A 27325-nucleotide genomic window follows, 5' to 3' on the forward strand; every position below is an offset into this window, starting at 1 on the left:
CTGTATAGGAAACCAAGGAAAGAGGAGAGGTTGGTGGAGGTTGTTTGATGTGGCTGTGTTGGAGATGAGGTAACGCAAAGGTGAGGAAGGAAGCTTGGCAATTAGTCTAGAAGACTGTGACCATGATATTTTCCCCTGATTTTGAATCTCTATGTTACATGTTCATTGGCGACTTGGTCTATGTTCAACGGCTCAACTGACATGCATAGTCATCCTGATATTGAGTTCATTTACTAGATGGGCACTTTTTTGGTTCAAGCCCAGGTTTATTCACATCCATGTGGTCTGGGTTTCAGTTAGTTTAGTACTGGATGAGAACAAGCTAGGTTAGTTTGTTTTAGTTCTCTGAAACTATTTAGCTTATGTTTTGGTATACCATGCAGGAAAAAAAGAAGAATTATGGAGATGAGATCCTTGGAATAGGCCCAATCAGCCTAATAGGCTTTTATTATGATATGTTGTAGCCAATGAGATTGAATAAAAATTACACACGGTATTCGGTAGTCTATCTTTGGTCATTGTTATGCTCACATGCTACTTTTATACTAAAAAATTTTCGCTCTTTCTGGAGACCTATTGCTATTGCATCCTTCAACTTAGGGATTCGAGCACTAACATGAATATAAAGCTTTGACATCATGCTTCTCATATTATTTTAATAGCAGAAATTCAGAAACATTGTCAAACAATCAGAGGAAGCATCTACGGCCTGGAAAAGTTTCACCTCGTCTGCATGTTCCAGAACATATACAAAAGCCACCATATGTCCTATATCGTCAATCATCTGGTATTTCTTCTGGACCTGAAATACATGATATGAAAGGAATTGAAGGCATGCGGGCATCTGGCAGACTAGCTGCGCAGGTTTTGGAGTATGCAGGGTCGTTGGTTAATGTGAATTTATAACCCTTTTGTTTTAGTTGTGAACTTGTCTTTTTTCCTTTTCATTTATTTATTAGTTGTATTGCTTTATCATCTTTTTCTTTTCTCCAATGCTATTGCTAGTCAAAGTTGTGAGAAGATTCCAAATTTTGCTTCACAAGATTTACTTTAATATTTGTGTTGGTCTTCATATCTGTTACACATTTGATCCAATCAAACGCCATAATAACATAGAATAACAAATGTGATACAACGTAAGGTCAATTTGAAACACATTGCCAAGATGAAAAATACCCAAACATCATCCATTTTTTGAAATGCGTTGATATGCCCGATGCATAAATCTTGCTCAAAATTCCCATAGCTCAATGAACAGTACTTGATTCTCACTTGTTTTGCAAAGCTATCTGTGCCTATACATTCAAAATGTCGAGATCATTGATGAGTAATACCCATATCATCGAGGTCACCACACATGAGAAGTATGAAAAATATCTTGTGTGTATGAGATGATGTTGCGGAAAAAAAAATTCAAACATTGTCATTTAAAAAAAAATACCAAACAACATTTTAGAAACATGATTTACTTCAATCTAAATTTATAAATGTAATTTAGTTTAGTTCATAAATATATATGTTTAATGTTTTGTTATAAGTATAAATTAATTTTTATTTACTAAGTTAATTTATATTATAAAAATCAATAAGTCATTTCGATTCTCTCCAATTTTTCAAATCTTGCTGCGAATCTTGACATTCCATCCTCTGCCACATGAAGTTTCACTCGTCCCATCTATCTCGTTGTGGGAGGTTGCGCCCAAAAAAAATAAAGAAAAACACTAAGAGTCTGTTTGGGGTAGCTGCAGTTTATCCAATTTCTGTTGATAAGCAGCTGATTCTGATAATCTGCTGATGAGCAGCCTGATGAGCAGCTGATCCGGATAATGATCCGGATAAGCTGTTTGGTTTGTGCGTATGGAAAACAACTTATTCTGGAAAAATGACCATTCTGTCCTTGTTCTGAATAAGTTGTTTAGCTGTTTGATTTGTGTTTTTTGTAAACAACTTATTTATAAATTTTTTTAGTTAAATTAATAATCTGTAGCAGAATTTATTATTTTTTGAAATGTTACAAAATGAAAATGCAAAAGATTTAAATAATATTTATATAAGTCAATAAGTTCCGATTACATCAAATAAGCGCAAAGACAGATACGAAAGTGAAGTATACATTCGCACACTAATATGAATTATAATATGACCAAAAAAAAGGAAAAAATAACATGTTAAAATTACAAGGAAAAATATGACAACATTGACTTTAAAATGTAAAAGCACATCATGACGAATGTTGCTCGGTTCTGATATCTCAAAATACCGAGCAAACCTGTCCGACTGGGATATCGTAGAAACGGAAGAACTCAAACCACATGCGGTGGTCTCCTGTTGTGGTACTATCGAACTTCTAGCAGCTGTGTCCGATTGAGATATCGTAGACACAGCTGTATTGTCGGCCCACCTGAAGAATTTGCAGTCTTCCAGTCCTTGTCCCTACCGCTGACACCTGTAGAATTGCCGCTCGTAGCTATGTGCCTGCCGTGACGTGAGTAGCAATGACGGTAGCCAACATCGGCACATCACTTGCCCTGACTTCCCTCAATACCTCGAGCTCATTGTCCTGCAATTATTATAAAAGTAAGCATATCAGTCAAAAACTATAAGGGAATAAAAAAAAACTCAACTTACCAAAGTGTGGAAGCAATGGTTGCAACAAAGTTCTTTAGCCATCCAACGTGCTCCACTATTATATCAATAAAAGTAATAGACATAAAAAGTATAAAAACTTGTTTCTCAATTTTATCACTTGCCCTAACTTCACAGAATTCAAGAAGAGATACAGAAAATTTCATTCTCATAAAATGAGCTCAAAGCTCATATTAAATCGAGAGAAGGGTTATATAACACCCCACATTCTTCCATCTTTATATTAAACCAAGAGAAGGAAAAAATATAACAAAAGCATGTTTGGTATAGATGCCCATTAATTCCAAATAGCAGGTTTATGCTCAGTATTAAAATTTTCATTCCATCAACCTCAACTTTTCTCCATAAATCACAATGCCACTTCTATTATATCAACCTTAACTTCAGCTTTACAGTACAGAAGTATAACATAACCATTCATAAGTGAACCTTGGGCTTTACTATTTTATATGCCGGACTCACCAGCACATTCAAACCAATGGAAAAATATCTACTAATGGTTTTTGAGGATTGTTGGAAGCGCTCCATAGCTCCTCTAATAGATTCATTTTGGGATAAAATATACAGGGTAATTGTCAATACCTCTCTGGCAGTTATTCTTGATGAGTCGTGTAATCCATGAAGATCCCGACGTTCATTAAGCAAGTCGAGAAATATCACCTTCGTCATACGGAATATGTTTGAAAATCTTGTCGGGTGTCCACGTAATAACTCCCCGACCCATTTATCTCCAATCTGGCTCGATTTCATACAAGGTGCTCGATCAACGTATGTATGATAGTAGTAGTATAGCAAGATGAGAGCGAGAGCGACTTTGCGGTTGCGGTTACGTTGTTCTTCATCCATTCTACAAGATGTGGTAAATGTTATTTTTTAAAACATGTTAAAAGTTAAATTGAAGTAACAGGAAGGATACTACAACATGAAAAATGAACAAGTACATAAACATAAACTATAATGACACAAACAAAGAACTGTCTAAATGACTGGTACTAAAATGAAGAGATAGTAACAAAGAGTTCATCACATAATTATTACAATGAGTGATACTAAAATAAAAACAAATGTCAACCCTAATCAATCATTCATAAAAGATCGCAAGTAAGAAAGCCAGAATTTTGGGTCCAAATTCGCGAAGAACTGTCTACGAGTGGAGTTCCCTAACACCTTCACATATTTTAAATACATGGGTTCGTCTTTCTTAACACCATGATATGTATTCAGGATTTTAAGGCACTCCTGAATTGAGTAGTTGTTTGGTGTTGGTGTTGGTGTTGGTGTTGGTGTTGGTGGTGGTGCAGTTTTCGGTTTATAGGATTTAAGTATTGTCTCTATGGAACCTCTTACAAATGCGGCTCCAACTTTTTTCTTTTCCGCTCTAGGATGCTTTGTACCACCAGTTGATTGAACTCTTGTATGGAGTTGGCTGGGACCTTCTTCAGATTCACCTATGTGCTCGGTTGCAATGTCATGTGTTAAACCAACAAAGCTCTTATCAGTTAGGGTGAAAGCATGACTTCCGGGAGGGACAAAACCTACGAACATGCTATCCAACTTTTCCTCTAATACTAGATCAATGCCGCTAAGTTTAATTTTTTTTGCAGCTGGCACTACCTGTAATATAATAAGAGACATAAATAGTCAAAATCTTTAGAAAGATGCAATCAACGCAAAAAACAAATATAGTTATGTATTTACCGCTAACTTCTCGGCCCACCATTCATCTGGTGCATTTATTGTCCGCCTAAGTGGATATCAACCCAATCCTGTTGATCATCTTTTGAGTTCTTTCCAAAATTTTCAGTCTTTTTTCAATTGATCTCATTTGTTTTTAAGTTTCATTCGATCGTAATCCCTTCCGGTGAGTTCCTTGAATTTAACGGTTAGGTTATACCAACCTTCTTTATTGAAATAGGTGTTCGACCTATTACTGAACTCGACTTCTCTCACACAAAGATCACACAATGTCAAGGTGTTCTCTTTATCCCACATAGCCGATGATCCACATTCTTTAGATTTACTTATTTTGACTGTGAGTTTGACTGTGAGATGAACAAGATTTTGACTATGAGATGAACAAGCTAACTTGAAATTAGTGGTGCTCAACTGAAAAATCGTATGTACAATAACAATTTGGTAGAAGGAAAGCATAATAATTATATAGAGATGAGCAATTCATACTTCTGTATTACCCTACAAATATTTTCTGCGAATGAAAATATTTTTTAGAAATTAAAGATAAAATCATGTAACAACACTCAATAGAGTAAATTCTTTAATCTACGAATCATTCCTTAACATGCAATAATGTTTATGATTCGGATGTAAATAAAAAATGCAGTCCAATCTTCAATGCAATGAAAGCATGTCACACTTACAACATTAATCTCCAGAAACGAACCATAAAGATATTATTTTATCAAGATTTTAATTGTACTATACTTAATAATTTCAGTCTTTTCCTAAGTTCTAATTATTCAATGGCTAACATTTACCAAAGGATCACAATAAATTCTATGTAATGCCAAAAGATTAGCTTCACTTGGTTGCATTGTCCACAAACACACAATAAATCATTCAGCAAAACTGATGAGAAGACAAACAAGGCTACATATCAATGCATTCCAGTTTCTAAGGAAGGACTACAATAAGTCAAAGCAAATGCACAGAAATCAATAACATATCCTTGCACAACAATCCTACACCAAGCCACTTCATTTCATTAAAAGAAAAAAAAACTTTTAACACATTGTAAAGGAGCAAAATAGACATAGAAACTGTAACGTGAAGAGATCCCCCACATTTAACTTTTTTCATAGCCAAAGCAATAAAAGGAAATCCCCCACGTTCACCAAAATCATAGATCAAGCATATGAGATGTTAAAAATAAAGTTCAAATCACAAATCTATAATCCAGAGATGTAACTGAAGGAGAAAGAGAGAAAGAACAATTCCAAACAGTGAAATCACCTCCATATTCACCGAAAAAAATGGATCTACATTTCCACAATAAATATTCGTCAACCCTAAACTGGATCTACTAAACAGCTCCATATTCATCGATATGGGGGAGAGAAGGGAAGAGCAGAGGGAGGAGAAACAGGGAGGAGCGCAAAAATGGGGGAGATGAGGGAAGAGCAGAGGGAGGAGCGCAAGGAGGAGATATACTTGCGGAGCGACGGCGAAGGAGAAAGGATCGGAGCGCCGAAAGAAGCGTTCGAACGAACAGACCCGAAAACCCGAAAAAGAATAGGGGCAGGGGCAGGGGAGTAAAACCTAGGAGTGCAAACGCGGATCGCGGGTCTATCCCGGCGATCCGTGTGTAATACAAAATTAAAAACTCCGTTTACAGATACGCGGCTCCACTGCGAGAAATAAACACTAATGGGGCGTTTTCAAAACGCCGCCACACCTATAAGCTGCCCCAAACGGGCCCTAAATCTAACCTTCAACGGTGAGACTCTTTCGTACCATCTCACTCTCCCTTTTCCAAAGCTGTAAAATCCACATCCCTTTTCTCAAACACTTGCATTCCTTACAAAACTCAAAATGAAATATTGCATGTATTCTAATAACAAAAATTTCGTGGAAGTAACAGAACACAAGAACAACAACAACAACAACAGCAAGAAAACCTTTATCCCACAAGGGTCGGCTACATGAATCCTTTTTTTCCATTGCGTCTTATTTAGTGTCATATTTTCATTTTTAATAAATTAAGATAATTTTTTATACAATATGCCAAAGTCTTCCTAGGTCTACCTCTGCCTTTCTTAACATTAGTCGAACCTAAAGCATCTACTATATAATTTAATACTTTCAAGACTTGCACACACATCATAAGATAGCTCTCACCTGTACATATTATTTTAAAAAGTTTACAGGTGCATTATATGGGTGCACTGAAAATCATTAAGTGTTTTATGCTGGTGTGCCTAAATTGTGCAAGCATATAAAAAGAGTGGAAGTCAATCACTTAAATGGTGCTTTGAAAATTGTGCAAAGGTATGCATTAAAATTGTAAAAAATCTTTGAAAAGCGTGTACACATTCTGAAAGGATCTTCAAATCGACAAAATCAATATGCTCACATGTGATTTGACATGTGTGCTAGTGCTCAAATTTGCGCTGAGCAAAAAGGACTAAATAAATTTAAAATTTTTTCTCCTTGAGAAGCATTCTACTGATTTAAATAAATATGATTATTTTTAGAAAAATAGATCGCACATTCTTTTTTAAAATCAATTCCATTAACATTTCTTTTTTACATGAGATTCTCATGCAGTCTGCATTGCCTACAGGACAGAATCGTGATTTTCATCATTTGAACTCTGTGAATCTTGCCCTTAGGATATGAGTTAACAAGATCTCAACCTTTGAAGAAACTATTATGACAGAACAAAAGTTAGTTCTCTATGTAGGCAAAATAGAATATTAAATCTTAAAACCTAGAAATATCCTTTTTGTCTTCCATTTACATAAGACTTCAAGGTCTTTATAAATAAAATTCATCTTAAAATGAATTTTTTTTTGTTGTTATACTTAAAAAATGTAATTATGAGTTCACTTATAGACCCAATCCTTTGCCTACAGTGACATGATTTATAATACGTTGACTTTTCAAGTAAATTCAAATTATATGCAAATCACAAGCACAGTTCTCCGCATCTAAAAAAAGAAAATAAAAAGGAAATCGTTCAAATACTTTTATATAGCCACATTGATAAAAAATCTCAATTGGAGGGGTTTGTTCATCAAAATGCCACAATATTTAAAGTAAATTATTTTAGTCTTAAACTTCGATAGATTGTGAAATTATGAAATTTTCTTACAAACAATTTCACTTTTAGGTTTAAGGTATCAATTCATCTATTTTTCTCAACAATTTATTGAGAGTGACAAATTTATCATTAAACTAAATTGATAAAGGGCCACTGATTTTTCTCAACAATTTATTGAGAGTGACAAATTTAACATTAAACTAAATTTATAAAGGGCTGCTGTTATATTATATTTAGTTCACTTCTATGGTTTATCTCAGATATCACACACTAGCAAGGACATGGTACATGTCTGTTGACTTTGTTGTTCTGTTGTTAGATGGCAACTTAAAAAGGAATATTATGATTGGGGTGGGCAACTCTGCTTGGTAGTTCGCCTTAAAATGATACCATTAATTTATGATCAAGATCAGAGTCCTCAAGTTATCTAATGGCCTAAATTCCTTATATGGTGAACCACAGTGCATTTGATCGGATACAAAGCTCTATACCAATTAATTTTAAATCTGTTCCTTTTTAGCTTGGCCCCAAACCTATAAAGTTCTATTGAATGGTGTGACCCATGACTGCTGACGAGATTGCTTTGCTCAACTTTAATCAACTAGTTTTTCTTTATTAAGTAGATCAGGGTCTATGATTATCTGGGTTCATGGAACCTTGATTGGCTTCATTACTGTTCTATCACTATGTCTTCTGAGTTGACAATGATAAATGTTTTAATCTAAAACTAAAATTATTGCAATTATATGCGAAATGTTTAATAACTAATGGCTAGTATTAAATGAAAATTTTCTATAATCATCTGTAGGGATAATTAATCATATGAGCTAATGGCTATGGGAAACCTAATATGAAATCATAAATTTATGCAATTTTAATTTTAAACACCTTAATCGCAATCATAATCATTCAATTATTGCTTATGTTGCAAGACAAATTGTGCCAATGCGTTCAACATGTGAAAAATACCTGAGAAGGATGTTCATGTTGCCCAAGTTGCAGCATAAGAAAAAAAAAAAAACCTTTTACCCACGTTCTAGGTTACAACATGAAATTAATACATGAAAGCTGCCAAGTTGCAGCATAAGAAAAAAAAAAAAACCTTTTAAATAATTTTTATTGCTAGGAAACAATACACTTGTGAAGCTAAAAAATGAAAAAATTTAGTTAGATTAATTAAATATATGTACAATATAATTTTTATTACATAATTTTAAATAAATTAAAATAAAAATTGTTGTAGTAAGTTAAATTTAAGTAAAACTCATTAGGGGAGTTAGATTGTCATGTGTAATTGTTATAAGATGTTTAAGGGCTTAATAAATCTTGAAAATTAGAATGGGCAGACAGAAGAATAGAACGGAGATTTTGTGACTGAATTTTATTCTCTTGCTCTTTGTAATATAAAAAGGTGTAGAAATAACAACCTTGGTAAGAAATAAATCTAAAAATTAGTCTTTAATTCTGCGATCCAAAGTTAACTATACAGATTTTGGAATCAAATAATCTTTGTTTTGCAGCCAGGGTTGACAACTGATGAAATTGATAAAGCAGTTCACCAGATGATTATAGATAATGGGGCATATCCTTCACCTCTTGGTTATGGCGGTTTTCCTAAGAGTGTTTGTACATCTGTAAATGAATGCATTTGTCATGGGATTCCAGACTCACGCCAACTTGAGGTGCATCTAAAACTCTCTTTTGCTGCCATATCTTTGTTTCTTTCTCGTTTACCTTTCTTTCATTTACTCCTTGCAATATGCATTGCAGGACGGGGATATCATCAATATTGATGTCACAGTCTACTTGAATGTAAGTTTATAGTTTTTTTCAGAATAATTTATAGGAATATTGTGCTAGTGATATTTTCAATGTGTACAAATGTTTACTATATGTTTGGGTTAAACCGCACACAAACCTCAAGATAGAAAGCAAGAGTTCCTTTTTTTGTAACCAACAGGAGTTGTCAAACATGAAATTTTTTTCCAATTTGTGTTTTGTTATATTCATTAGCACATCGATGCAGAATAGGCATCTGAATTACAGAATAAGTAGGAATTTAAGAGAACCAGACAGTCCAATGAATTCTCAAGTTATAGATATTGAATCCTCGTAGCATTTAAATTGTTGAATCTGAAGGCAATTTTTATTGATGACTTAAAGCACACATGATATTGAATCCTCGTAGCATTTAAATTGTTGAATCTGAAGGCAATTTTTATTGATTACTTAAAGCACACATGAAAAAACCAGGAAACAAAAATGGGTTGCAGGAAATTTTAGTTTGACTCATCATATTAAGTTTTATTCATAACATAAGGACTATTTTATGGGAATAAAAATCAAACAATTGGAAGTCCAGCTTACACCCAAGGGCTTATTACATTACATATTAAAACTTCTGAAATAAGAAATAATGTAAAAGACAATCAATTCCTGATTAATCTTGATAATGCAAATACATGTTGTAAATCCTTCTGTCTTGACGGTTAACTATAAAGACGTCATCATTTCCTGCAGGACAGGAAGAGCAGTTACTTGTTCATCAACAATTTAATTGTCTTACCTTTAATTTATCAGTTGGTAAACTATTATATATATTTATAATAGGTAGGATAAAATTTATCTCTAAGCCTTCGTTTGTGGTGGCTGATGCCATCGATGAAGTTAGTTGAAAATCTATTGTAGGCAAAGCTGAGTTTGAAAGCTGCTTTCCTTGAAGCCGTTGTTATTACTTGAACACCCTGCTGTCTCGGTGCGGTTCATAACTCAATCAATTTTACTTGTTTGTTAAACTATTGTGTTGAGGCTGTTTAAAAGCAAATGGCTAAAATGATAATATTTTGAGATATTTTATTTGAAGTTAGGCAGAAATTTTAAGCTAGTGGCATTTTTACTTGATTAGATATTGGAAATAAAAAATGATTTTCCTTTTTTTTGTTAATCCATTAAAGCTATTTGCAGAGTTGATTATTTTATGGCATCCAATATTGATTCAATAATGATCGGTATTAAAAACCATATATTCAAGATAACCTGTCAATTTAGGTACTCTTAACTCATTCTTCTGCAAACTAATATCTAAAATTTTAAAAACCTATTCTTTGAACATACTTCAAGCTATCATATACATATAGAGTTTGTACAAAATTTTTGGCGTCCAACAAAATAAAGTTGTATTCAACTCTTCTCAAAGATGCCTATCAATAGTCATTTTTTGTAAAACTAATGACACAAAATGCAATACATGTATGTGAGAGGCCAGTAAAATTAGAATCATAGAGGTCTGTGGTGGGCCTCGCCACGATTCATTGTATTATGGTTTGTCATTTAAATTATGATTTGAATCTTTGAAAGACGTGTATTACCTTAGTCGCCGACCTTAGAAGACAATGTAGTAGTATTTCATCGAAAGTTATTCAAAATGAATGATGCTTACTTAGATGCAATTTAGCAAATTTAATAACATGACTATCATGTTTTATTAAGTTAACATGTCATAAATAAACTATAATATGGGCTCCAAAAATTTGTCGCCACGGATTCTCTGATTCGTTTGTGTTGAGAGCTTCAAGGGTCAAATTTTTGGAAGAAAAATTGGATAGTCATAAATAAACTATAATATGGGCTCCAAAAATTTTTCACCACGGATTCTCTGATTCGTTTGTGTTGAGAGCTTTGAGGGTCAAATTTTTGGAAGAAAAATTGGATTGTAGATAAGTCACTACCTAGAGATTTTGCCCGTTTTGTGACGATTTTTTTATTTGAGGTTTGAGGTATTCTATAGGCGCGAGCCCCTATGATTAATTACCCCTTCTAATAACATAAGGACACTTTCGATTAAGTCTAGTCATTTAACACTAAATAATGAACATATAGTAGCAACATGCATACAGTTTTAGGTGTATAATTTATCATTTGGAGCTTAAAACGGATGATGGGGGAAATGATGACGAACCAGATCAAGATCCTATGATTTCGCCGTCCCGAGTCATCGTGGTCCTTAATCTACTTAGTCAGAGAAGGTAGTCGATTCAACCTGATTGAAGGATTCTTATCAGCAACTATGAGTTGCGTTGTCCAATAGATCCTTGTAGATCCGAGGTGAATGTTTGTCTAAGGGAACAAATTTAAGTTGATCTTAATTTACATGATACTTTGTGTCAATCGATCTGATGTATCTTTATGGTTCACAAATCAAAGTACAGAAAGCCGTTGGGGAACATACCGGCTGCATACGTAACTGTAAAATAATGGTGTGATTTGGCGGCAACCACTTAGTTAGAGGGCTTTGATCGTAACCGTTATTTTGTAGAGTTTTTGGGTCATACCACACGAATAGATGACTCAGGCATACTCATTGTTACTTTGAGTGTGAATATAATTGCACACTCATTGTGACATTAGCTCTTTTGTGAGTTGAAATTAAACAGAAGTATCACCCTTGACAAACTTTTGCAGAGGTTGGATGTGATTTTTTTTAGTATATAAGTGATTAATTTTACTTAACTGTTTAATTTGTTATTTTGAAAATTTGATTTGAAAATATGATTTTAAAAGTTGTGCCTTTAGTTAAAATTTTCAGTTAACACGACCATCATTGGAGATTTAAACATTAGAAACATTTATGCTTAAGATTCATTTAAAATTTATCAATTTTTAATATTTTTAACATATTAGTCCTGATGAGGACGAAGTTGATACTAGATGATTTGAATTTGCAAATTTTTATATATTTAATTTGGACACTATTAGAACTTACTAAACTCGTCAACTCCAGCTTTTTAGAGGAGAATCAGACTAGTTGAGTGTGACTTACAACCATATACTATAAACAAAATAGCCCAGTTGTTTGCTTCTCAAAATATGAACTATTTGGGTGCTAGTTCGGCCCTAACCTGTGTAACATTATTAAGCAATTCGTTAAAATATTTAGAATTCTAGGTGGAGCCCATGCGACAAATACATATGCATCTTAAAACATTATAAACATACATTTGTAACAATATATTGTATGTATGAAGTATTTTGAAATGCAAATGCAAGGTTTGAAATTATCCAAACTTTGCTAATAAAAATCAATTCTTCGTTGTTTAGATGTATATGCCTAGCTTCAAAGCATTTGAACCATTGATTTTGAGATATATTATATGAATTAAATTAGCCTTGAATTTTATGAAAGTTTGAAATCATTTGAAACAATAAAACTTTAATTAAATATTGTATTATTGAATCACATGCACGGTTATATTTTGGGCTCCAAAAAGGTCGCCTTCTATCTGCTTGTGAATTGACATTGTAGATTCAACGGTGCTTAAATTTCAAGTCAAACTTAGCTATGACATTTCAATTTCAATTTTTTATTAAGCTAAGCCCTCCCAAACTTAGAAGTTATTCTTGAAAGCACAAATATTTAATATTTGGATCAATTTTAATAAATCCAAATGTACAAACCAAATAGTTTAAGTTTAAAAAGCAAAAATCTCAGAATGATTTTAAACCGTAAAAGCTTAATTGTAGAGGCCTAAATTTGAAAAATTCAACTTCAAATTAATTTTTAAACCATAAGAGCATAACTTCAATATTTGTGAAGTTCAAAAATGGAAATTGAATTATTATTGCAAATTTATTGGCCCATATTTTAAATCATTTTTTTAAGTCAAAAGAGTTCAAATTTTAAAATGACATACAAGTCTAAATTCACATTTTTTAATTATTTACAAGTACAAATACACATAAATTTTGGTAGCCTCCCAACATCTACCCCTTTATCCGAGGCAGTAGGGCGGACCGTAAGCTTCGATGCAGTGGTCGACGAACTGGGAGGAAGGAGCAGTGGAGACATATGACTCAGCTGTGCGAAATGGCGAGGGAGCTACTAAAGTCTCTATATGCCGCGATTTTGGTGTTGCCTTCACCTTTAGCACAAGTCCTGACGATACTGTGAATGTGTCATGCGAATAGAGAGTGGGATGGAGGAGGACGCGCGAGGAAAAGAGGAACACAATATGGTAGGTTGCGGTGCAGGAATGGAGTTACAAAGTGGGAAGAAGAAGCAAAGTACAAGAGAACTTCAAACAGTAAAGCGAGGTCTGTCATGGAGTTCGAACAGGGAGGAAGACGATGGTGGGGTTCTTGTGCTGTTTCAAACAAAGGGAAGGAAATATGAGCGATGGAAGGGAGAAGTTATGAGTCGTGGCTTTTTACTTTGAATTAAAGAAAGTTCTCACGCAAACAGTTATGTAAATCATTAAGCGGGAGCATGTTAAGTAGTGTAGAAGCCTTTAAAATTTTAACTTAATATTAATTAAATATAATTTAACTTAGTTAATAACATTAGTCAGTTTAAATGATTTTTAATTAATGTCAACATATAAAAAATTTATATTAAAAATTATATTACCTGTCCATTTGAAAATATTTGACAAAAAGTGTTTGTTTACTGCTGGTTTACCTGTCCATTTGAAAATATTTGACAAAAAGTGTTCGTTTACTGCTGGTTACACAATGTTTAGCAAAAATTATTAACATCTTAGGGAGCTACCAGATGATAAAAAATGATGATGAAAGAGTATAGATTCATTGCAACTAGAGGAGGAAGAAAACAAAGAAAGGAAAAGAGCTCATTTCAAAAAAATCAAATACTGGAAAGATAAATTAGGTGTGTTGAAATACTAGTTCTAGATCTATAATAAATTCTTCAGCTTGCTAGGGTAGTTTTCATCGGTGTTGGGAATGTGTTAGATGAAGTTAGCCTTGTGGTAATTGTTACCTGTAGAAGAATGTCTAAAGCATGTCACGCAAACAGGCGCTAGGAATTTTATCTCCCTTATTATGCCTTAATACTTTACTCAAAATGAAGAGTAATTTTGTTTTATACTAACTAAAAGGCAGATAGCTGAGAGAAAAGGTTGTTGTTCTTAAATGGAGGTTGTGAACCTGGCTTTTAGGATGTAGTTTTCAAAGAAATTATCCGCAACCTTTGCAACCAAATGAAATAAAATTGTGGTTCTTTCCAAACCCAAGCTGCAATACACCTAATAAAATGATCTCTATCATGAAATCTGAGGGTTTATTTTGAGCAATTTTTTTTGTTGTTTTTCTTTTAAGAAATCTGTTTGACTAATATTATGTTACTCTTTTTACTTTTCAGATTGGATTTTAGAAGTTTTTATAGTAGGAAGATATTTTAAATGAATAGATCTTTAAGAGTGGGGTAATTGTGGGAATGCTGTTCTTAGGTTTACCTCTGCCTTTCTGAACATAAGTTAAATCTAAAACATCTACTCTCCTAATTGGATCATTAGATGGTTGACGTATAATGTGACCAATCCATCTAAGACAACTCTCTTTAATTTTGTCCGTCATTGGAGCTACACCAACCCTATCACAGATATATTCATTTTGCGTTTTGTCTCTAAGTGTAAAGCCACTCATCCACCTATTCATTCTCATCTCAACAACACTAAACTTAGTATTATGCTTCTTTTTTAAAGGCCAACATTCAACGCCATAGAGCATTACAGGTCTCACCACCATCTTATAAAATTTTCCTTTCAGTCTAAGCAGTACCTTTCTATCACACAGAAGTCCTAAAGCATTCCTCCACTTCAACCAACCAACTTGAATTCTACTATTAACATCCCCATCTATATCACGATCGCTTTGAACAACAGACCCAAGTTATCTAAATCGTTCACTTTTTTTAATAATTTGATCACCCAAAGTTTCACTTTTGTCAATAGAGCTAATACTTCCATGTATTCAGTTTTAGTTCTACTCAAATGAAGACCTTTAGACTCAAATGAATGTTGTTCTCTAAATAAAAAAAAAATGTATTTATATACCCACAAGTGTTCTCCAAAAGTGATTTTTCTCACAACCATTTTATAACTATTTATAGAAAAATAATATTACCCCATTTGTTTGGCTTTTCATAGGCTATTGTTGCATTACTTTAATCAATACTTTATTTAGGCATATGCTGCTATGGCTCTTTTTTCTGGGCTCCCATTGGCTAGGGCTTTGTAGAAAAGGTACATTATATTTCCTCTTCCAATGGAGGTGTGGATTGGCACATAATCTTATGGCTATTGGTACAATGTTGAATTTGATGTCATCTGCCACTAATACACTTTTTGTAAGATTTGTGACCATTAGTATTTTTTTCTGTTTCAAGGCCTCTTATGATTTATGGGAATCAAATATTCAAACTCAAGATCGACAATTAATTATAATTTATTCCTTCTCTCATAATGATTGGGCTTTAAATGGCTGGCTTTAGCTTTGTTTCTAGTTGGGAGCTGGCTTTGGCTTTGTTTTTGGTTAGGCTGGCTCGGGTTTTGTTTCATGTTGGGAGCTTGACTTTGACTCTGTTTCTTGATTAAGCTTGGTTCCTGGTCGGATTTATCTTGGTTCCTGGTTGGGCTTGGTTTGGTTCCAGAGGGGGGAGCTGTGTTGTTTTGTTTAGCCTTGATGGGCTCAGTTTGGCTCTAGTGTGGGTTGTGTTGGCTCATTTTACCCTTGTTGGGCTCGTTTTGGCCCCTTACCCGTGAGGGTCATTGCTGAGCTTTTGAGTGTGATTTGGCTTTCCCGGCTAGGCTTGGGTTGTCTTGAGAGTTGTGGATGATCAAGTTTGCCAAAAAAAAAAAAAAAAAAATCATATTTATTTCAATTATCACTTCATTTAGTCAGGGAAATAATTGTCAATTTATATTATTAGACGATTAAATGATACTTATGTTGGATACTTTTAATTATAGGATATATTACCTAAAGGCTTATGCTTATTTAATGCAAATGCTAATTTTAGAGTTAAGGCTAGCCAGTTAAAGTGAAGCACACCATGAGTATTATTTGATAGGTGTAATAACTGAAATAAAAGAGTAAGGAGAATAATATAAATAAATAAATAAAGATGTAGGCCATTATAGGAGACACATCCCCTCATAATAAACATATTTTTTACTCCTTCACACGTCTTCTTATTCGAGCCATCGAACGAACCAGCGAGAAACAATAGAGAGATTGTAAGACGGGTCGATCAACTTATCTGTAAGTAGATGGATTTGATGTAAAGGAGAATGAGATGGCTCTTGTGCGAATTTAAGCTTGTGTGCGAACAGTAAGAACTGAACCTTAATGGGTAACTAGGGTTTTATGATTTAAATTATTTGAATTAAAAGATTGGTTTATTTACTTAATGCTAATGACAGTTTAAATTATTCATATATAAAAAGTAGAAGATTAAAGGCCGAATTAATTAAAGTTGTAAAAGAAAAAGGAATTTTATGCAAGGAAGCAAATCAAACTTTTTTAGGTAAAAATTATATAATTACTTATTTGTCGATTTAGTTGTATGTCATTAGAAATATTATGTATTTCTTTTAAGATTAGGATTCTTATCTAATGATATGCACTTTCATTTAATATAGGTGGTCCAAAGAAGTTAGTGGAAGAATAGATATTTAAGAGGTCTCTTGGAGGCAAAAAGGTGAGTGATTATTTTCCTTTATGCATTAAATTAATATTTTGGTAAATGAATAATTGTAATATTAAATGATTTAAAATAAGTTTTTCATTTATATATTGCAAGTTGAAAGTCTGAAATTGTGTAATAGACGTGTGGAAATTAACGTACCTATGAAGGTGTATTTTAAAGGATTTTAATTCATATGAAATGAAATTTAAATGTTCAAGTCATACAATATTACATTCAAATGGTACTAATAGGAGATGTGATGTACTCGTGCACTTTAAATGAAATGATAAATGTGTATTTTTAGGTGCAATTTGAGTGTACATTCATATTACATTTTTTAGGGTACATTCATATTACATTTTTTAGGATACCTTCATGTATGATGACATTCCTATTATGATTTTTAAAAAGATTTTAATGGTAAACACTTTAAGTGAAACTGTAAGGGATAAAATTAAAATAAAAGTTCAATATTTTATAAAGTAATAGGTTGCATTTTCTTTTGAATTTCATGCATAGCATAAACATTATAATTCAAAGCATTTTAAGATTATAATTAGTCACTAAGCTAAACTCACAGTTGAAAATAAAATTTTCTTTCAAGAAAAGAAAAACTTTAGGTTGATGTCCGATAGGAGAGATTTGTTTTGTAGTATTACAACTGATAGATACTAGTTATGATATGTTGTATTTTTTTTTATTGTTTGCTTCAGACATTGATATATTGTTCAGCACTGGTTTGAGATGTGATTTTCAGTTTATGCTATCTTTGGATGTTTAATTTTATTGCAATTTGTGAATTTTATGGGCTCATTTATAAATTGGAAGATTCTATAATTCTGTGGATAGTTTTATGTTAATATTGTTTGACCGCTGTTCTCATCTTAATTAATTCTAAGTCCCGGGTCGGGTCGGGTCGGGTCATGACAAAAGTGATATAAGAGAATTTTGGTTTTATTCTGACTAAAAGAGTCATTAAGATTGATATGACATCAATAAATTTTCATCATACGACATGTATCTCGATGCATAACATGGATCTCGAAGCATTACACGATCTTAAGATAACTTTTTGAGGAAGAAATATTTAAACTTTGATAAAAAAACATTAAAAGTCTGATTTCAATAAATTTACAGTTAAATTGATCGGCTCAACGAGACGGATCCAACGATATCCAAATTGGTCCGATTCGAGTCAAATCAAGCCCTTATCAAAAAATTAAAGCGTTTTTGATAGCTTTACGGGCATATTTGGACACTCAAACGGATGCCGAATCTAGCAAGCCTATAGTAGAAGCGAATCCGACGAGCCCAAGATTGTTTAATTTTGACATCATTAAAGTACTCAAATGTCATTTGATTGAAGAAAACTCTCCGCACCATCTGATCAAAGTGGTTTATATTCCTGCATTAATTGCACCCAAAATACTATAAATAGAGTCACACCTCTCTTATGAGGGGGAGGAAAGTTTGAGATTTGAGGAAGTGCTTTAAGCTTTGAGGAGCTGAAGTCCAGCAACACCACCGTTGATCGCGGTCGTCTGTCATTGACCGTTAACTTTCGTCAATCGTCATCAACCACCGTTAACCGTCGTCGACCATCACTGATCTTTGTCAATCACCGATGACCGTCGCCAATCACTGTCAATCTTCGTCAACCACCGCCAACCATCATCGATCTCTGCTAACCATCGTCTACCTCCACTGACAGGACATCACCAATAGTTATCGGTCGTCGCCCATCCTAACAATAAAGTCATCAGCACGTTGACGTTGTAACTTGGGAAACCTAGTAACCATTTCCCGCCTATGGGGCAAGTGGTTGCAATTGTAATTATCTTTTTATAGTAGAACTCTTCAGCTGGGTCAGACCCCATGGTTTTTTACTTTTTGAGTTTTTCACGTAAAAGCTTCTGGTGTTATTATTTGTTTTCTTTTTTCTGAGTGTGTTGATTCCTTGTACCACGCTAAGACAATAATCTTCTACTCTACTACTGCAAATTTTCTAGCATGCATCAAGGATGATTAAATTAATTCATAAATTACATAAATGAAAAGTTAAAGTGTGTTTAATTATAATCTCTTATGTTATTTCTGAAATATGGAAAATCAAAGGAATAAGCTAGAGATGATATTGTAGAAATTGATGCACCCACATTGATTACTGTGAATACTGATACATGTATTGAGATGATTATTGTAGCAATGCAGTTGATTAAGAACTCTCAGACTCGAGCCAGTTCTAGTGGAGGAGGTCAGATGGATAAGTACTTTAAACTATTTCAAGATACGAGACCAACTCTCTTTTTTGAAGGAAGAGGTCTGGTGGATGTTGAAAACTGGTTGCTGAGAGTGATAATCTTAGATGGATTATCTTGTTCTCATGAGAGGATGGTTTTATTGGCTATATTTGCATTAGAGGGATAAGTTGAGAGTGGTAGCGTGGACAGTTGCAGGAGAAATTTGGGGGTAGAGCCAGTCACATGATTTAGCGAGACAAGTTCGTGGGCAACTTTAGAGACAAGTTCATACCATAGTCTTCCAGGAGGCAAATGCAAAACAAATTTATTAGGTCGATACATGGTGATCGATCTATTATGCAGTAAGAAGCTGAATTCACCATGCTCTCAAGGTATATACCTCAATTGATTACAAATGGAGATAAGAAGTGTCGCCGTTTTTTGTCTCGGTTTAGAGATGTGTTTAGACAACCATTGATTTCTCTTGGAATTGATGATTATTCTGTGTTGGAGAGAACCAGAAGGATTGAGTTGGATCTAGAAACAGTTCAGAGGAGGAGGTATATTCAGAAGAGAAGAAATTCAGAGGGATCCAGGTTTCCTCAGGGCTCAGAGCAGACAGTCCTTCCAGTCAGGTAGTGCATGTGCTAAAAAGGCTAGATCCAGTAGCGTTGGCACTCAGCTTTATGTGAAGAAATGGTCAATTCCTGCTTTTGGTGCCACCAGCCAGGACATGTGACGAGGATTTGCTTTAAATTGGATCAGAAGGCTCTAGCAGATTCTAGGGGCAGCGCTGCACTACCTCAGAGGAGCTATGGTAGACCGATTACAACTGAATCTTCATGATTAATGCCAAATGCAAGTCAGACTCAGCAAAATACTCAACTCCGAGTATATGCTCTTTCGCAGCAGGAAGTTAAGGGCTTCCCTGATGTCATCACAAGTTTATTTTACTTTTAATAATTTCAACGCATTGCCCTTTGAGCATCATAAAATTTTTGTCTGTGTCATTCATAAAACAAGAATTTAAATATATTAATAAATCGACACCAAATTTTTAATGTGATGATTTTAATGATAGGTATCATATATTTACAGAGTAGGGAGATAAGAGTATTGTTTGATTCAGGAGTATCACACTCTTTTATAGCTTTGGAATTGGCTAAAGTGATGCGATTGAATATCCTTTCATTGCTTGTGATACTATCAATTAGAATGTCAAATGGTGTTTTTTTGGAAACTATCAATCATGTGAGGTGAAGCTTATGATTGATGGAAATGATTTTGACACCCAACTTATTGTATTACCCTTGGTAGAGCTTGAAGTTATTTTTGGCATGGATTGGAGGTTTAAAAACTGTTACTATTGATTGCAATAAGAAGACTGTCAAAATAAATGTACTTAGGGAAGCGGAAGTTAATTTTTTTGGTGAGCGAGGATTGACATCCAACATAATTATATGTTTGAAGGCTTATAAATTGTTTAATCGTGGAAGTCAATGCTTTGTTGCTCAGGTAGTAGATACTTCTAAAGAAGTGAAGTCCTTGGATGATATTCTGGTGGTAAGAGAATATCCAAATGTGTTCCCTGATGATTTACCAGGGCTATCACCAGTACGAGAGATTGATTTCACTAGTGAGCACTTGTCGGGCTCTAAGCTTGTATCCAAGGCACCCTACATAACGATAGTTTAGAGCTGCAAGAGCTGAAGATTTAACTGCAGGAGTTAGTAGTTAAGGGGTTCCTAAGACCTAAAATCTCACCTTGGGGGGAGCTCTGATATTATTTATGAAAGAAGGATGAGAGCTTCACGATGTGCACTGACTGCAGGGAGTTCAATAAGCTCTCATTTAAAAAAAAATATCTACTGTTGATGATTGATGATTTTTTTTTCTCACTTGGAAGGGGTTTCCTTATTTTCGAAGATTGATCTACTCATTTAAAAAAAAATATCTACTGTTGATGATTGACGATTTTTTTTTATCACTTGGAAGGGGTTTCCTTATTTTCGAAGATTAATCTAAGGTCAGACTATCACCAATTGAGGATTAAAAAAGAAGACATACCGAAGACCACATTCAAAGCTAGATATGGGCACTATGAATTCGTGGTATTCGTTTGAATTGACAAATGCACTAGCACTTTTCATGGACTTGATGAATAGGCCTTCAGACAATTTTTAGTTGCTTTCATGATTTTGTCTTTATAGATGATATTCTAGTGTATTTGAGGGATGAAGCCAACCATACATATCATTTACATGTGCTACAGTTTTTGAAGGAGAATACACTTTATCAAATTTTCTAATTATGAATTTAGGCTTAAAAGTGTAGTTTTTCTTGGGCACCTTATCAGTGGAGACGACATATCTGTAGATCAGAAAATGTGAAGGCGATTACAGACTGGCCAAGTCTTACTACTATCACTGAGATTAGGAGTTTTCTTGGTCTGGTTGGTTATTAAATGAGTTTTCTTGAGAGTTTTTTATAAATTACTATGTCGTTATCAAGGTTAACTCAGAAGAACATAAAGTTGATTGGTCTGATTGCTGTGAAGCGGTTTTTCAAAAGCTGAAGACTTGTTTAATGTTTTCTCCTGTTTTGTCCATTCCTTCAGGTTCTGATAGGTTTCAAATTTTCGGTAATGCATCTTTGAGGGATTTGAGATGTGTGTTTATGCAACATGATAGGGTCATGCTTTTCTTGAGAGTTTTTTATAAATTACTATGTCGTTATCAAGGTTGACTCAGAAGAACATAAAGTTGATTGGTTTGATTGTTTGTGAAGCGGTTTTTCAAAAGCTGAAGACTTGTTTAATGTTTTCTCCTGTTTTGTCCATTCCTTCAGGTTCTGATAGGTTTCAAATTTTCGGTGATGCATCTTTGAGGGATTTGAGATGTGTGTTTATGCAACATGATAGGGTCATTGCATTTGCATCACGACAATTGAAGAATCATGAAAAGAAAATCTTACACATGATTTGGAGCTTGTTGCAGTTGTATTTACACTCAATATATGAATGCATTATCTGTATGGAGTTAGATGCGAGGTATTTACTGACTACCAGAGTTTGAAGTATATTTTTACTCAGAAAGATTTTAACCCGAGGCAAATGGGATAGCTGAAATTTATTAAAGATCATGATTTAGATGCCCAATATCATCTGGAGAAGGCACATGTTGTTGCAGATGCGCTGAGTAGGAAAATCTCAGGTAATTAAAACTTTTTATTTACTCAACATGAGCAATTACTTAAAGATTTGAAGAAGTTGAAGCTTTCTCTAGTTGATTATGGTGATAATAATATGGCTCAATTATATCTGTTGATAGTGCAACCAATCTTGATGGGCAGAATTGGAGATTCTTTAGCCAGAGAAAACAATATTCAAAAAGCTCTGGAGCATGTTAATGCAAGCAATTTACAGAGCTATGAGCTAGATCAGGATGGTCTATTGAGATATAAAGATAGGGTTTTTGTTCGAGATGTTGATGATTTGAGACGAGAAATGCTGGAGGAAGCACATTTTTTTGGTTGTACTATTCACGCATGGAGTAATAAAATGTCTCAGATCTCAAAGAAGCATTTTGGTGACCAGGATTAAGGGTCTGTTTGGGACAGCTTGTGTGTTTCAGGATAAGCTGCTTATTCTGAAACGCAACCCGCGGGCCGGCCGCAGCCGCAGGAGTCGCCCCGCTGCCTGCATTTAGTGTAAAAATTCAAACGCAGTTTCAAATAAGCTGACGAAACGTGCGAATCAAACCGTACGACAGTGTTTTCAAAACGCCGCCCGCACTTATAAGCTGCCCCAAACGGACCCTAAAGAGAAATGTGACAGAGCAGATCTCAAAGAAGCATTTTGGTGACCAGGATTAAAGAGAAATGTGACAGAATTTGTGGCTAAGTATCCTTCATGTTAGCTAGTAAAAGCAGAGCATCAGCATCCTAAAGGTAAGTTGTAGCCTTTACCGATTCCAAAGTGGACATGGGAGGAACTTGCGATGAATTTTGTTATTTTTTCGCCGAAATCACACCAAAATCTTCATGCTATATGAGTAATCGTCGACAGATTGACTAAATATGCCAATTTCTTGGTTATTAGACAGATCCAATGGATAAGCTAGCGAAATTGTATGTGTATCAAATTGTGAAGTTATATGGAGTGTCAAATTCTATTGTCTCCTACAGAGACGACAGATTTACTTCTAGATTGTGGAAGTTGGTTCAAGAAGCTTTGGACAAACGACTGACTTTTAGTACAACATTTCACCCTCAAACAGATAGTCAGTCAGAGAAAACTATTTAGACTTTGGAGGATCTACTAAGATTATGTGTCCTTGATTTTAGTTGAGGTTGCGAATTACATATACCTTTAGTGGGCTTTGCTTATAATAATAGTTAGCAAACTAGCATCGGGATGACTTCATATGAAGCCTTGTATAGGAGAAAGTGCATGACACCTCTATATTGGGTTGAAACGAGTGAAAGAAAGATAATCGGAACTAAATTGGCTGATGATGCCATTAAGAAGATTAGAATTATCAGAGAAAGACTGATGACTGTGTAGGACAGGCAGAGAAAATATTTTGATGTCAATCACAAACCCGCTGAGTTTGAAATTGGAGAGTTTGTTTTTATCAAAGTCAGTCTATTGAAGGCTCTGCAACATTTTGGGAATGCAGGAAAATTGAGCCCCAGATTTGTCAGTCCATTGGATATTGTGGAGAGAATTGAGAAGGTAGCTTACATATTAGTTTTACCAGCTCATATGCTAGGTTTGCCTAACATTTTTCACATTTCTTAACTTAAGAATTATATTGCTGCTGAATTTAAAGGGAGATAGCAGACTTTGTTGATATTCCACTAGATTTGACTTATGTTGAGGATCCTGAAATAATTCTGGATTATAATGTGAAGAAGCTACGAAACAAAGAGATTCCTTTTATGAAAATTTTATGGAAGCAGGGGTTGGAGAAGGATGCTACTTGGGTGAAAGTCTCTGAGTATGTTTGTTTTTGTATTTAATATTGAGATATGTTTGCTGTTGTATTTAGTATTTTCAGATTTCGTGAGGAGAGATTCCAATAATTAAAATAAAAAAATAAGAAGAATAAGAATAATAATAAATAAATAAATAAGATGCAGGCAGTTACAGGAGACACATGCCCTTGTAACATATTGTTTATTCCTTCGTACGTCTTCTCATTTGAACCTACGAACGAACAAGAGACAACAGACAGATTGTCAGAGGGGTCGAGCGACTTATTTGTAAATGGATGGATTTGATTAAAAAGAGAAGGGAGATGGCTCATGCGTGATATTAAGCTTGTGCGCGAACGGTAAGAACCAGATCTTAATGGGTAACTAAGGTTTTATGATATAAATTATTTGAATTAAAAGATTGGTTTATTTACTAAATGCTAATGACAAGTTTAAATTAATCAGATTTTAAAAGGGCAGAAGATTAAAGGCTGTATTGATTAAAATTATATAAAAAAAGAGAATTATGTGCAAGGAAGTAAATCAAACTTTTTAATGTAAGAAATGGTGCAATTACTTATGTGTCAATTACATTGTATGTCATTAGATATATTAAGTATTTATTTTAAAAATATGATTCTTATCTAATGATACGCACATTCATTTGATATAGGTGTTTGCCCAAAGAAGTTAGTAAATGAATAAGTATTTCAGAGGTCTCTACAAGGCAAATAAAGTGAGTGATTATTTTCTTTAATGCATAAAATTTATATTATAGTAAATGAATAATTGATTTATTAAATGATTTAAAATAAGTTTTTCATTTATACCTTGCTTGTTGAATTTTTGAAATGGAATAAGCAATGAGAGGAAATTAATGTATATATGTAGGTATATTTTAAATGATTTTAATTCATATGAAATTAAATGTAAAGGTTGAAGTCTGACATGATTACCCTCACATAATACTGGCAGGGGATGCGATATACTCGTGCACGTTAAAAGAAATGGTAAAAGTTGTATCTTTGGGTGCAGTTGAGGGTATCTTTGGGTACATTTTTAGGATACTTTCGGGTACATTTTGAGGGTACTTACGGGTATGACAGTGATCTTGTTATCAATCTTAGAAAGGTTAAAATGATAAATACTTGAAGTGGGATGAAAAGAGATAAAATTAAAATGTAAGTTCAAGGTTTTATAAAGTAATTAGTTCCATTTTCTTTTGGTCATTCATGCATAGCATAAGCATCATAATTTAAAACATTTTAAAATTATTATTACTCACTAAGTCTAACTTACAATTAAAATTAATATTCTCTTTCAGGAGAAGAAAAGCTATAGGTTGATATGTCTGATAGATATATTTGATTTATAGGAGGACAACAGTTAATAGATACTAGTAATGGTTTGCTGTAGTTTCTTTTTATTATTTCTCTTAGATATTTATATACTGTTCATTACTGATTTGAAATGTGGTTTTCAGATTATATTGTTTTTGGATGTATTGATTTTATTGCACTTTGTGGATTTTAGTGGCTCATTTATAAACTGGAAGATTATATAATTCTTTGGGTAGTTTTATGTTAATACCATCCGACCATTATTCTCGTCTTAATTAATTCTAAGTCTCGAGCCGGGTCGTGATAATAGTAGAAGTACCAAGCTTTTGCTATTATGTATTTGAGTGTTGGGGAACAAGTAATTTGTATCCAAGTGGAGCATGTCAAAATGAGCATTTAAGATCATCATCATCGCTTTTTTTCATTTGGGTATAGATTTTGATTACTCTTTCTCCATTAGATTCTATCTGCGTTTTGATGAGGTGTTAAATTTATCTAATGCAAATCTTTACACAACTTCTATTCTTGAATCCTTTGGTATAACCCATTTCTATTTCTGACTGATTGTCAACTCATCTTATTGGTTCGTCTCCTATCCTTTATTTATACGCCAAAATCACTTAAACATATTTCTTACAACCTTATCTTTAATAGATGATCCTCTTTTCTTTTCTTTAACAAAATCATTTTACATTCTATTCTAGCTAATGTTACCATGTGTTTATCATAATGATTTTTTTTATGCTATTATAATGCCATTTTGGCGTAAAACTAAGAACTGTACTAGAAATGAGTAAAGAGACATGGAAGCATCATGTGGAATAAAATGTGAAAAGTAGAATTAGGTGATTTAGGTATTCTTAATGGAGGCATTTTTTTTCTTTTTTTATCAATGGAGGCAGGGTTTTTTTTTTTCAATAATAGGGGCAGGTTAATAAGATTTATATTGATGGATTATAAGGAGAAATGCATAAACTATAAAATTATACTTCTTAGAAATTAAAAAATTTGTACAAAATGAATTTAGCACCTTACTTAGTGAATTATCGGAATGAATTTAGGATGATTCATGAAGTAGAGCACAAATAGTTAAGATAATATCATTGGTGGTGCTGTTGATAAAGTTCCTCAATTAGTATTTTTCTTTTGGGGCATTTACATACATACCACACAATTCTTCTGTATTTACATATCTAACACCTAAAAAATCATATTTACAAGCATACCACTCATTTCTTTTAACGTCACATCAAAAATACCACAATCACTATCTTTTTTTTAAAAAAATTTAAATTCACATTTTTTTATGCATAGATTTTTGGCATCAATAAATTTTAAGTGTAAATATCAAATTTTGGGTGTTAGATATGTAATGGCATAAGAATTGTATGGTATGCATGTAAATTTCGATTTATTTTTTGCTGGTTATCTTTCTTAACAAAACTCTTATTCATTTTTATACATCCTTCATAATGAAATGCTAGATGTTCTTAACAAAACTCTTATTCATTTTTATACATCCTCGTCGGCGCTTAAAAGGATGTTTTTTTCTCTTACATTAGATATTTATATTTTTCCTTTTATCATTCCTGAACACTTTGATTACTGTTATAAATCATAAAAAAACTATACTTTTGGTTCTGTTTACTACAGAGTCTCCTCTTGTATACATTCGAGGAATACACCGCTGCAAATATGATATTGAGAAATGTCAACCATCCAGAAGTCGAGCCGTACATCCCAAGGTTTGTTGAGACGACACAGTTCCTTTGGATACATTCTGATCTAGGGCTATCACGGTGACACCTCAGCTACTTTCCTCTGCGGTCATGTTGACGAAAAGGCTAAACAATTGGTCCAG

General features: G+C 33.7%; 1 protein-coding gene across 1 annotated transcript; it reads left to right on the forward strand.

Annotated features, from left to right (window-relative positions):
* Positions 1-665: 665 nt before the first annotated feature.
* On the forward strand, positions 666-27325 carry LOC110033308 (methionine aminopeptidase 1D, chloroplastic/mitochondrial; the record flags this gene model as incomplete). Its single annotated transcript, XM_020737234.1, is given in 4 exon segments — positions 666-894; positions 8947-9108; positions 9197-9238; positions 27254-27325. Coding segments are annotated over 4 exon segments (505 nt in total), but the record flags the coding sequence as incomplete, so codon positions are not given.

This window comes from Phalaenopsis equestris, unplaced genomic scaffold (assembly GCF_001263595.1).
Source record: "Phalaenopsis equestris unplaced genomic scaffold, ASM126359v1 Scaffold001132, whole genome shotgun sequence".
NCBI classification, from domain to species: domain Eukaryota; kingdom Viridiplantae; phylum Streptophyta; class Magnoliopsida; order Asparagales; family Orchidaceae; genus Phalaenopsis; species Phalaenopsis equestris.